The 11,879-nt window shown below is 42.5% G+C and overlaps 1 protein-coding gene across 1 annotated transcript in view; it reads right to left on the minus strand.

The window, feature by feature from the left end:
* Positions 1-11,536, minus strand: part of NECAB1 (N-terminal EF-hand calcium binding protein 1) — a 201,341-nt gene extending 189,805 nt beyond the window's left edge. Inside the window, exons 1-2 of the mRNA XM_045981674.1 lie at positions 11,271-11,536; positions 3,549-3,573 (exon numbers count right to left, since the gene is read on the minus strand). Coding sequence (XP_045837630.1) covers positions 3,549-3,573; positions 11,271-11,369 — 124 coding nt within the window. The 5' untranslated portion in view covers positions 11,370-11,536. The remainder of the gene's footprint in view (positions 1-3,548; positions 3,574-11,270) is intronic.
* Between the last annotated feature and the right edge of the window lie 343 nt (positions 11,537-11,879).

The following is an 11,879-nucleotide window of genomic DNA, read 5'->3' on the forward strand; positions in this document are numbered from 1 at the left end:
TTTATAATGTACAGGCTGCTGGAATAGATTAAAAAGCCACTGAGGAGAACTATGATCACTTCTTACAGAGCTCAGTCATTAATTGGGATTAAAAGAGCCACCCATACAGCTACCTATTTGCTGGTCAAGAATGACAGCAGAGTGGGGCGCCTGAGTGGCTTAGTTTGTTAAGTGTCTGCCTTCAGCTCAGGTCATGATCTCAGGATCCTGGGATCCAGCCCCTCATATTTCATCGGGCTCCCTGCTCAGCGGGGAGTCTGCTTCTCCCTCTCCCTCTGCCCCTGCTCTCTCTCATGCCTTCTCTCTCTCCAATAAATAAATAAAATCTTTAAAAAAAAAAAAAAGGAATGACAGCAGATCTTAGCAAGGCCACATTGGCAAAAGCAGTCCATGGTATTATTAATTACTATGAGCCTTTTCATTTTGCCTTTTTGTAAATTTAATTTTTTTTTTTTTTTTGCAAATTTTACAAATACCCATGTATCATTTCCATTTTCATTCTACCTGCATGTATATAAGCTTTCTCAGGAGTTTTGCATTTTTAGGCTTACTTCTGGGCTCTTTAGATCAAAGCACTCACATCTCTTCTAATCTATCCTGTTCTGAGGTCTGTCTTTATGTCTAGGATCCTAGCCTATGATTTTAGAAAAACAACCAAAACCAAATGAATCTAAGACCCATTATTGTATTGATTGATACTGATTGCTATCATGTATTTTTTCCCCACACATGTCTCTAGCAGCTCCTCTCGTGTCAGATAGATCCCAGAAGCTAAATCTACACTCTGGTAAGCTAAGTACAGTACTGCTTATGACCTCTTATTCCCGCTGTTACTCCATCACCAATTATGCCGTCCATAAGGGATTCTGTCACACGAAGGTCTGTTACCCAGAGACACATAAATGTAACAGCTGTTTATTTGCAAATATAGAATGGAATGAACACATGGTTCAGAAAGATGGGTTTTTTGCTTTTTTTTTTTTATGCTGGTATCTTCTCATTTACATTAGATTATCCACTATACTTTTTCCTTTTTTCAATTCTGCGTGTATGGTAAATAGTCTTTTTCCCACTAAACACTGAAACAGAAATGACTGGAATGTCACCAAGTGTCTCCAATAGCCAAGGCATCCCAACCCCACAACAAGCAGGTGTAAGTTGCTACTATGTACCATGCACTTCCCTGGAGACTTTACATCTGTTATGTCATTGATTATTCATAATAACCCCATGACATACATAGATGCTATGATTTCTATACTGTAGATGAGAGAGCTGAGGGAGAAGAGTTTGTTACTTACCCAAAGTCACAGAGCTACTAGGTGCATAGCTGAGATTTAAACCTAGACCTGCCTATCTCTGCCCTCCCCTCACTTTACACTGAGAATGAGGGAGAGGAGTAAAGCAGGCTGGAAGGCAGGGGAAAGACTAGATAGATGGAAGGGAGACGGGTCATGGAGGAAAATGTAATTAACCATTGTTAATTCATTAAGAGAACATCCATTGAGCCCTATACTGGCTGGGCATAGTATCCATTCCTACGACAAGTTCCTTGCCCTTGGCTTCAGGAAGTAGAATCGCCAGTAAACAACCATGGTCCTCACAAAAGGGAATAATCAGTATGAGCCACAGTGCAGAGAGCCCAGACAGAGGGCAGGGCCCTACACGGGGAGCTGGGAAAGGCTTTTCAGACATAGTACATTTTGAGCAGGATACAAGCAATACGCAGGAGTTCTCAAGCTGGCTAACAGTGGAAAGGTAGAGCAGGTGGCAGTCCAAGCAAGGACACCACAGAGCTGTGACAGATGGAGTGATGCTCTGAGAATCCCTAGTGCTTCAGAGAGATGCAGAAGAGGATGCACGGTGAAGATAAGAGCAGAAAGGCAGGTGGTTTTGACGGCACATTAGGAACAGGCATTAGGACACGGAATGAGGAGGCAAGAGGTATCATATGCAGGAAGGAGGCAGGTTAAAAAACCTTGGGGTGGAATAGGCCCACACAGGGCTCCCAGTCCAAGGAACCATTCTTCATAACATATGAGGTTATCATAAACTGCAGTAAATCATGAATTTGGTTTTTCAGGTGCTTTTTATTAGGACTATGGATTATGATAGTAGGTCACCAACATAAGCAAGTTTTGATGGAGAGAAGAGTCAGATAATATACTAAGGTAATAATGACCCTCAATCAGACTTTGGGGTTCTAGGAAAGGAAGGCGTAGCCTGAGAAAACTAGGAGCTTCGGTAGAGAGAGAGAAAAGGCATCCCCGAACTAGAAATGGCTGCTGAAATCTGAGGCAGGTAGCATGGAGCCAAATAGCCTATTCAGTCATGTTTTGGGCATCACTGGGTTTGGATGTCAGGCACAAGGTCAAAAGTAGGACAAGGAGACAAAATGATAGCATCATTACATCTGTCTTAAAAATTGGTCAAGTGATTTCAGTGAAAAAAAGGAAAAACCTCTTGAATTGATAATATATTAACCCCTGCAACATGGTTTGAAAAAACATTCTGAAGGACAGGCACAATTAAATATTACCAGCATTTGAGCCAGTGTTTTATTGCTCCTTGGAGTAATATATTTTCTGTTGTGGGAAAAGCTATATAGTGCCAATCAAGATTTTCTTGATCTGCCTGCTTAAAGGCTCACTAGACCACAAAAAATGTTTTTAAAAGTGTCAGATCTGGACTCTGCCTGTAATCCTCCCCCACAGATAAGCAATCTGATTTCAAGGAAAGGAAAGAACTCTTTGTGTCCTAAATTTGTCGAGAAAGTCCTGTCAAGACTATAGCTCTATGATGTACTTGTACTATAGCAGCAAAACACACTCTGATTCAGTATCTATGGAACACAATTTGTACTGGGTAAGAGTCAAAAGATATTGCTTATGACAGCTTATAATTGGACTTTGTGCAGGCATCATTGAAATTGTAGTGCCTCTGACAGAATAATTTTTTTCTTCTAGTTTCTCTTACTTCTCTGTCTCTATAGATTATCGGTCCTGCGATATACACTTCAAATGCGAGAACAATGGCTGAGAGCCATGGAGTGAAGTAAGTATGGCAACACAGGCTTCTAGGTAGCTACCTTCAGGTGCAACAGCAGCCCCCAAGGCCACCGTGAAGTTCAGTGTGGACAGCCTAGACTTTGGTGCCACACAGACCTGTGGTTCCAGCCTCGGATCTCTATCTTATTAACTTTAAGAAATAACCCAAAGCACTTGGCCCAGTGCCAGGCACAGAGTAGACACTCAATGAACAGAAGCTGTTATTACTTTAAAATTAAAGCATAAAAGGGAAAAGCTGGAGCTATGACAGCTACTCACTTCAAAGGCATAAACTCCATCTTCCTGTCAAACCTAAGTACTTCTTTCAACTTCTCATGAATATCTGGAGCCATAAACATGCCTAAAACCCTTATTAGTACCAGAGGATGACATTTTATGTATCAGTTTCTTGGGTTGTCCTCTCTCTTCCACAGTATTCTTTAGAAGGTGATGTAAAAGGTAAGAGATAAATAAGTAGAAACTGCTGATTTTTGATCTTACCATTTTTATCTGCTCTCCTCAGTATCTGAAAGAGAAAAGAGAAAACTTTTATTACCATTTTTTGCATTTGCAGTGAACATTATGCTCACACATAATTTGCCCATAAGTAAATAAAAGAAATCCCAATATATATATATTTATTTATTTATTTATTTGTCAGAGAGAGAGAGGGAGAGCTAGAGACAGAGAGACAGAGTACACACAGGCTGAGGAAGCAGCAGGCACAGGAAGAAGTAGGCTCTCGGCTGAGCAAAGCCTATGTGGGGCTCGATCCCAGGACCCTGGGGTCATGACCTGAGCCGAAGGCAATTGCTCAAAGTACTAAGCCACCCAGGTGTCCCATGGAAATTCCAATTTTAAATAAAGCTTTCCAAATTGAGATGTTTCCTTATAATAGTGAGAAACTGAAAACAACCCAAATGTCTTTGAACAAGTGAATGGACAAAAAAACCTGTGGCACATCCATCCAGTGAGTACTACTGAGCAATAAAGAGGAATGAGCTCTTGATACACAAAATAACTTGGATAGATTGCTAAGTAATGATGTCGAGTAAAAATCTAGATACAAAAAAAGTACTGCTATAGGGGCGCCTGGGTGGCTCAGTGGGTTGAGGCCTCTGCCTTCGGCTCAGGTCATGGTCCCAGGGTCTTGGGATCGAGCCCCGCATCGGGCTCTCTGCTCAGCAGGGAGCCTGCTTCCTCCTCTCTCTCTCTTCCTGCCTCTCTGCCTACTTGAAATCTCTCTGTCAAATAAATAAATAAAATCTTTAAAAAAAAAAAAAAGTACTGCTATAGATTGCATTTATATAAAATTCCAGAAAATGCAAACAAATCTACAGTGACAGAAAGATTAAGGGGTTGCATACACAAATGAGCAGGGAGGGCATTATAAAAGGACACAAGAAAACGTTTTGGAGTGGTAGCAATATTTATTATCTTCATTATGGTAATGGTCTCATAGGCATATAATATGTAAAAACTCATCAACTTTTCACTTTAAATATGTGCAACTTAATGTAAGTCAGTCATAGCTTAATAAACTGGGAATAAATAGGAACAAAAAAATTAGAAATTATGGATAGAGCTCATGCATCTACATTAAATCTTACTTTACTTCTCTGTGTTAATTGTAATATCTTTGGTGGCTAAGACCTACTTGGCCATCAGCTATCTTGGATAATGAGTTCAAAATGTTTTCCTGGGCAACGAGTCTTTTCTTTCCTCTTGGCCCACAAGCTCAAGGACTGGACAGAGCAGCTGGACCTGGCAAACAAGGTGTCACATCACTCTGGCCACAGTGACTTCTCAGGCAGGAGCACAGGAAGGCCACGGCTTTCCTTTAATTATCAAGACAGACACACTTTCTTGGGGCTGACTCTGAACCTGAGAAGATATAGGTAAGAAGCTGCTGTCCTCCCTTCTATTATATCCATATATCCATATAAGGATATAAATCCATTATGGGTTGAACCATAGAAATCCTAACCCCTAGTAACAGTGAAGGTGACCTTGGTGAAAAATAGTCTTTGCTGATGTAATCAAATTAAGATATGATCTTACCAGATTGGGCTGGGCCTTACATCCAAAGACTGGTGACTTTATAAGGAAAGTGAGATTCAGAGAAGAAAAGACAGAGGAGACCATATGATAATGGAGGCAGTTATCACCGTGATGCTGCTACAAGCCAAGGAACGTAAAGGACTGGCCACTGTGAGAAGCTAAGAGACAGGCATCAAGCGGATTCTACCCAGCAGCCTTTCAAGGAAGTGAGGCCCTACCTACACCTTGATGGCACCCATCTAGCCTCCAGAACTGACAGAACACATCTGGCTGTGGAAGGCACCCCCTGCGCAGGACACTTACGGCAGCCATAGGAAACCAACACAACATAAAACCTGGATGGAACCAGCCTCAAGAAACTAGTGTCCATCAGGAGACTGAAGGACGTGGATCCCGGTGACACTCTCTGAGCTTCTGATCAAGCCATCCTGACAAGATGATCTCCACTTTTTATTATAGGAGTCAATAAATTATTGTTTTAAATCTTAAGACAGTTTGGGTTATTTTTCTTTCTGTTAACAACAATGAAATTAGCCCTAGCTGACACTATAGATGGACAGAAAAATAAAATCTGGAAAATAAAACACACAGCTATGTTATATATAGTACCAAAGAAAATGTCCCTTTATCATATTGGAAGGATAACCTCGAATCACATGAAAGGGATATTTGAGGATCATTTTTCCGAGCAATGTACAGTTATGTTAAGTAACCAGAGCTACTCTTAAATTTAGGTCATCACTTCTTGGTGGGCAGCTTGAAACATGAGCAATAGTTTTTACTCCCAAAGTTTTATGGCTTTCTACTATACAAACATTATTCTTTTTCCTTCTGTTGACTTTACAAAGATAAAGTATGCTTAAATCTAATCATTATTATAATGTGTTTATTATAAGATATGAATATGATTAATAAAAATCTCATGAATGAAAAATTTCCAACAAAAGATATGTATCATCCTGACTTACGTGCATAAGTTGGTGCCCTTTATCAACTAAATTTAATTATTGTAAGAAAACTACTTTCAGTCATAAGAGCTTCTATGCTTAGAGCAGAATGAGACACAAATTCTTTTTACTCCACAGAGGTAATTTCCAGCTGGGGTTTTGGGAATTCATCTACCATTCCCAGCTTCCCCCTCTCCTTTGAAACTATGAAGTCCCAGCTGAGAGGGAGACATAAAACACAGCCTAATTCTTACCTTTAATATGCCCTAAGGTTCTATTTCAAGGTCTTTTGAGTCCTTATGAGTAATAAGAAAAGAAATAACCATACACCAGAGACTCGGACCCCTGACTTCCAACTGCCTTAAATAGTATTCAGTCTCCTAGCAATGAAATTAAGACAGTAGCTTTCTTTATTAAGATAGTTCTTTGTAGTTAAATATGAACAGGACTGTCTCTGCTGCAAATTTTGCCTCTGAGCCCACAGACTAATAAAAAATGTACTGCAGATGAAAACTGAGCTCATTACATTACGCCTTCATAGTCATCTTACCAGTTAGCACCACAGGATAGATCGTAAATAGATATAAATATTATGGTCATAATTAAAACTCAAACGCACAGGTTATGCTGTGTTTTTGCAACAATTTAAGATTTATCAAATGGCATCCTTTACCCTAAAAGCTATTCTTAGATGGCCTTCATTGAAATTCCTCATTTTGCATCTGAAGTTATTGAAGGCAGGTGGGCAAATGTTATCTTGGAGGCCTAAAAAACTGACAGTCACTATTTACTGAACTAATATTTGCTAAGTGCTCCCTACTCTGTACCGGTTTAAAATTAAGTGATGAGATGTGCCAATCAGCCTCCTGAGAAACGGGGATAGAGGGCAGGGTAGTTGGCACTCATCCAGAACACGGAGTGGCTTCCAGAAGGGAAGACCCGCTAGGTAAACCATAGAGAGCAGACCTTGACCTCCAGAAGGCAGTTTGCTACCACTCAGCTAGTTGCCATGAAAAGGATGCAGGGGAGTGGGCACTGAATGAGGAATGGAGAAAAGGTCATATGCACATACATTTTTATCTTCTTAATCTTACCTAGAATAGGCCTTGTGTGAGCAGTTCTGCATGTATTGTAACATTGAAAACAAGTTTCTCTTATTTCTGCAGATTCTTAAAATTAGGAGAATGTGCCTGGCCAATTAGGGTAGACAATGAGGGGGTTACCTGCCATTCTCCCAACAGAAAAATCTCACTCAAATTATGTAGTACACGCTAGGCAAGATAGGAGGCATGCGGCTCTAACCGACTTTGGTCATAGAACCATTATACCTGGAAAATGGTTTCCTTCATTCCTTTTTTTTTTCTTTTTTAAGATTTCATTTATTTATTTGAGAGAAAGAGAATGAGAGAGAGAGAGCATGAGAAGGTGTAGGGTCAGAGGGAGATGCAGACTCCCCACTAAGCAGGGACCCCATGCAGGACTCGATCCCGGGACTCCAGGATCATGACCTGAGCTGAAGGCAGTTGCTCAACCAACTGAGCCACCCAGGCACCCCTGGAAAACGGTTTCTGCCCTGACAGTGCCCTGTCCATCTCACGTCTTCTACAGATGAGGACACATGCATATGTACAGACCTTCAGAATTCAGGATCTTTGCCAAGCAAAGCTGTCTCTTGTTTTCACCAAGTCCCTGACCATCCAGGCACTGTGCCTTTTGTTCAGGGTTCATGCTTGGTTGGGGGAAGGAAGAGAAGACAAACAGTAAAATCATCTCTTGCCTTCCGAACCTCCCAGGCCCCACTTCTGCCTCTAGTCAAATGAGGAAGGGCCACTGCCTTTCCAGCTAAAAACCAAAACTGTTCGAGAGAAGACAGTGGCATCAAGTGGTGAAGTTGTAACCAACTTCATATTTTTCGTGCTTGGTTTTTCTCCCGTTGCACAGGAGCAGAGTTGATGAATGTAAAGATTCAGAAGAGGGGCCACATGCTAAACAGACTAGGATTCTAGACTTTATTCTCTGTTATCTGAAATGAACTAACCTGGGAAAGGAGAAGGTACAGGTATTAAGACAGAAAAAAACCATCTTGCTCCTGGACTTGCAATGTTGCAACAAAGGAAACCCAGCACAGTCCCTCTCCTGCCGGCGACAGGTGGGCTGCAGTGCATGCCTTGCTTTGCTACTGACACTGGGTTTTCTAAGCCCCCCAGGAGGCATTCAAGAGTATTGATGATGAACGGAGATATCATTCTATCATTTTTTTAGACAGAAAATAATATACACCAGATTCGTAATGGAACAGTGTCTGTATTAATTTGTGGATTTGGCTACTGCTATTTAGGCATTCAAAAGGGAACACTGATGTAGCAATAATAGTTCAAATTTATATAGCACATTTCCCTTTTCTTCTCAGTTTTCTTATCCTATGAACTCTCACTTACTACAACAACCTCTAGAATTAAGTACCACAGTCATCACTGTTGCTCATTTGGACATAAGGAAAATGAAGCAAAAGCCAATAGTTACGGTAAGTCTCTCCCTGATTTTTTATCTATGGCTTCTTTCTTACCAGCTGGACATGCCTAGTCATGTCATCAACAGTATCCTCAAAAGCAGTTCAGATCATTTCTCAGAGGACTGATTATTACAGTAGCATTGGAATACAAACACTGGAAATCAAAGTTTTCCTCAAATCTGGAAATTAGTCTGTGTGATGCAGAAAGCCCTAATGGGTTTCATTCCTGTTCCCCTTTGGAATAGGGGATATCTATTTTCTTATTATAATCTGAATGGAATTCAAAAAGCAATCTTTTTTATCAGTGCTACTAGAATATGTTAAAACAAATCAAATAAATTATGTATTTATATTTCACATTTTATTTTTGCTAAAAGCAATATGATCCAGAAATGAATAATTCAAAAATCCCCAAGTAAATCCTTTCTCATGTCATATATTTCACCAGAGTGGTAGATTTTTCACAAAACATCTCAAAGAAAAGTGTAAACAAAATCTTTCCTATTCGACATAAAATCCAGTGGCAGTTTTTTTTCTTTTATAGACACTAACATCTTACTGGCAAACGAGCATGTCAACACCTCTCATGTGAAATCAGTTTTATATTTTTATTTTTAAATTCTAGAAATAGATAGAAGAGAGTAAGGGTATCCTATTCATAGAGTACGTGTTCCTTCAGGATGGGGACCTGATGCTGTTTATTTACAAAGCTTGAGAGCAATCGTGTAGATACAATAATAAATAAGATTTTAATTTCCTCATTTTTCTTTTTTTTCTTTTTGAATAGCAGCTTGAACAGGTGGGCCAAGATTAGTGTGTATGTCAAAGAGGATGACCTTTATTTATACAGTTCAATCCTTCCATCTCTACAGTATCACCAGGATTTGTTCAATGCTTTAAGAAAGTCACAGAGGAGCACTTGATATCCTTGGGGGACAGAGTGAAGATCAGGCCAGAATGAATGGAAGGCTCTCTTGCCTTCTCTGAATCAACTTTCCGGAAGCTTAGCCATTGACCTCAAACAGACAAGCGTTTCTGGGACCCTGAAGATTCCTTTCTCAGGGGTGCTGTGTGCCCCCTTCTTCCAGCAAGGTTTCCTCAAGGGCTTTTTGGCCATGAATGGCAGGATTGAAAAGGAAGGCTATCAGCCATTAGCACCCAAACATCACCTGCTAGACCAGAACAGGAAGAATAAGGTCCTTAATCCTATTGAGAAAGGAATGGGAATCAGATTGTTTCAGTGGGAAGATGGCCTGCCAGGAAAGCCTGGATCTCCAACTAGAACTGCATGGTAATGAGGGGAGGAAGCTGCCAGGAGACACAGCTGAGCCTTACCTACAACATTTGCCTCAGACCAGATATAACTATTAATACGGTTTTCTCTCCCAATTAAAAAATCCTAGCTAATCCATTCAAAATAAACTTGGGAGGGCTCCTCACCCCACCCCCCTTATCTTCATGACATCTGCTTCACCATTACGATGCTGCTAAACTGATTTCCTCACATTTTCATCTCTCCACAAATAAATGTACTTTAATTTTATATATAGCTGGATTTTCATAAGAAATGATCTCAGGGAAGGGTAGAGGAAAGAACATACAAGCACTTCTCAATGTCTTTTGCCAATTTTCTCTCGTGCTTAAAGGAGAAGGGGCCAGAATTGTCCCCACTGAGCCAGCAACTACCTCCAGGGGACAGCATAAATGTGACAGCGGAGGGGCAGAAGGAGCAGGAGCCGAGGGATAGGAAAACCATGAATCCTAACAGCAGAGAAAAGAGCTGGGCAACAAGGTGAAATAAATAAATAAATAAATAAATAAATAAATAAATAAATAAAAGACCAGAAACTGCAGAAAGGGACAGTAAAAGCAAAACTGAAAAATAAATAAGAAACAAAGCTGCTGTAAAAGTAAAAACCCCAGCGTGAGGGCAGAAAAATGGAAAAAAGAAAACCAAGAATGAGAAGGAACCATCACCAACTCAGAAAATAAGGAAGGGACTCAATCCCGAAAGGAGGGGTGGGGGAGAGGCCCAAAGGAAGAACAGTCAAAAGGTAGAATTGATGAATGGTAATTGAAACTTGGAGAGGTATAGGGAAGGAGAGTAACAGGGGAGAAAAAGGGGGAAACAGGAGGTGGCAGTGAAAAAAGTACCATCATGAAAGAGGTGTAAAACAGGAAAACAAGTGTGTTTGCAAAGTAATTGTTCTCTGTCAGGTTGGGGAGGGTGGCGTGGCATCACAATCTCTACGGTTTCCCCCATCGCCTTTGAGCTTCAGGGAGATAGGGGCTGCAAACAAGGCACATCAGAAAGGAGTTGAGTTAATGTTCCCTCCTGTCATTAGTCCCCTTTAAAATGCTCTCTTCAGCTGAATGGAGACTGTTGTAGTCACACAACGAGTCCCCAGTGAAACTCACGTCGCTGGAAAATTTAACTTCTGCCGTTCATTCAGGGTTGTTAAGCCCCGAGCTGCAGGTGCGGTGCAACCCTTTCTACAAGTTGAATGCGAGTCATTTCTCCCGCATTTGCTCGGTGCATTTACAGGGGGTTGGGGGAGCAAGGTAGGTGGTAGTTCTCGCTGGCGCTCTGGGGACAAAACAGCTGACTAGCTGCTGAGCAGCGGCTGGACCCACCGCCCTCCTCCCGGGGAAGAGGAAAGATGCAGAGGGACCAAAGACCCAACTCCTGCGCCCTGCACTTACGTCGAGGAAGATCGACATGCCCTTGGACAGCTGCAGGGCAGAGCTGAGCTCTTCCGAGGAGTTGTTGGAGGACGGCGACGTCTCCCGGGAGTCCTCCATCCTTCGGAGCCCTGGCGGCGGCGAGCGGAGCGGGACTGGGCGGCCTCACGGTCTCGGGAAAGGGCGCGGCCGCAGTGCTGCGGGGCTCCGGCTCCCGAGCGGGCGTTTGCTCCCGCGCGCCTCCCGGCGTCTCTCTCTGCTCGATGCCCCTCCCGGCTCAGGCCTCCGCGCTCCCACGCGCTCTCGCTCGCGCCTCCCCCTTCCCTGGCTGCTGGCTCGGGATCCGTCTCCTCCCTGCACTTAGCAACCATTGCGCCCCTCGCGGGGAGCGGAGTCTGACCCCCGCACTGCCATTGGCCGCCGCCCGAGACGACCCCGGAGCCCCCGCCCAACTCTCACGCCCCCAGCCGGGAGGTGGCAGACCCAGACGGGTACCGACGCGAGGGCATGTGTCCTGAGAGCCAAAGCGCGAAGTCAAGGAGCGACCGAGCCTACCCCCACGGGGGAAACCATTCGAGTTAAGAGAGATTCGGACTGATTTTGCCAACTTTGCTTTTCGTCCAAGCGGAC

The sequence above is a fragment of the Meles meles genome, chromosome 1 (genome assembly GCF_922984935.1).
Source record: "Meles meles chromosome 1, mMelMel3.1 paternal haplotype, whole genome shotgun sequence".
Classification (NCBI taxonomy): Eukaryota; Metazoa; Chordata; class Mammalia; order Carnivora; family Mustelidae; genus Meles; species Meles meles.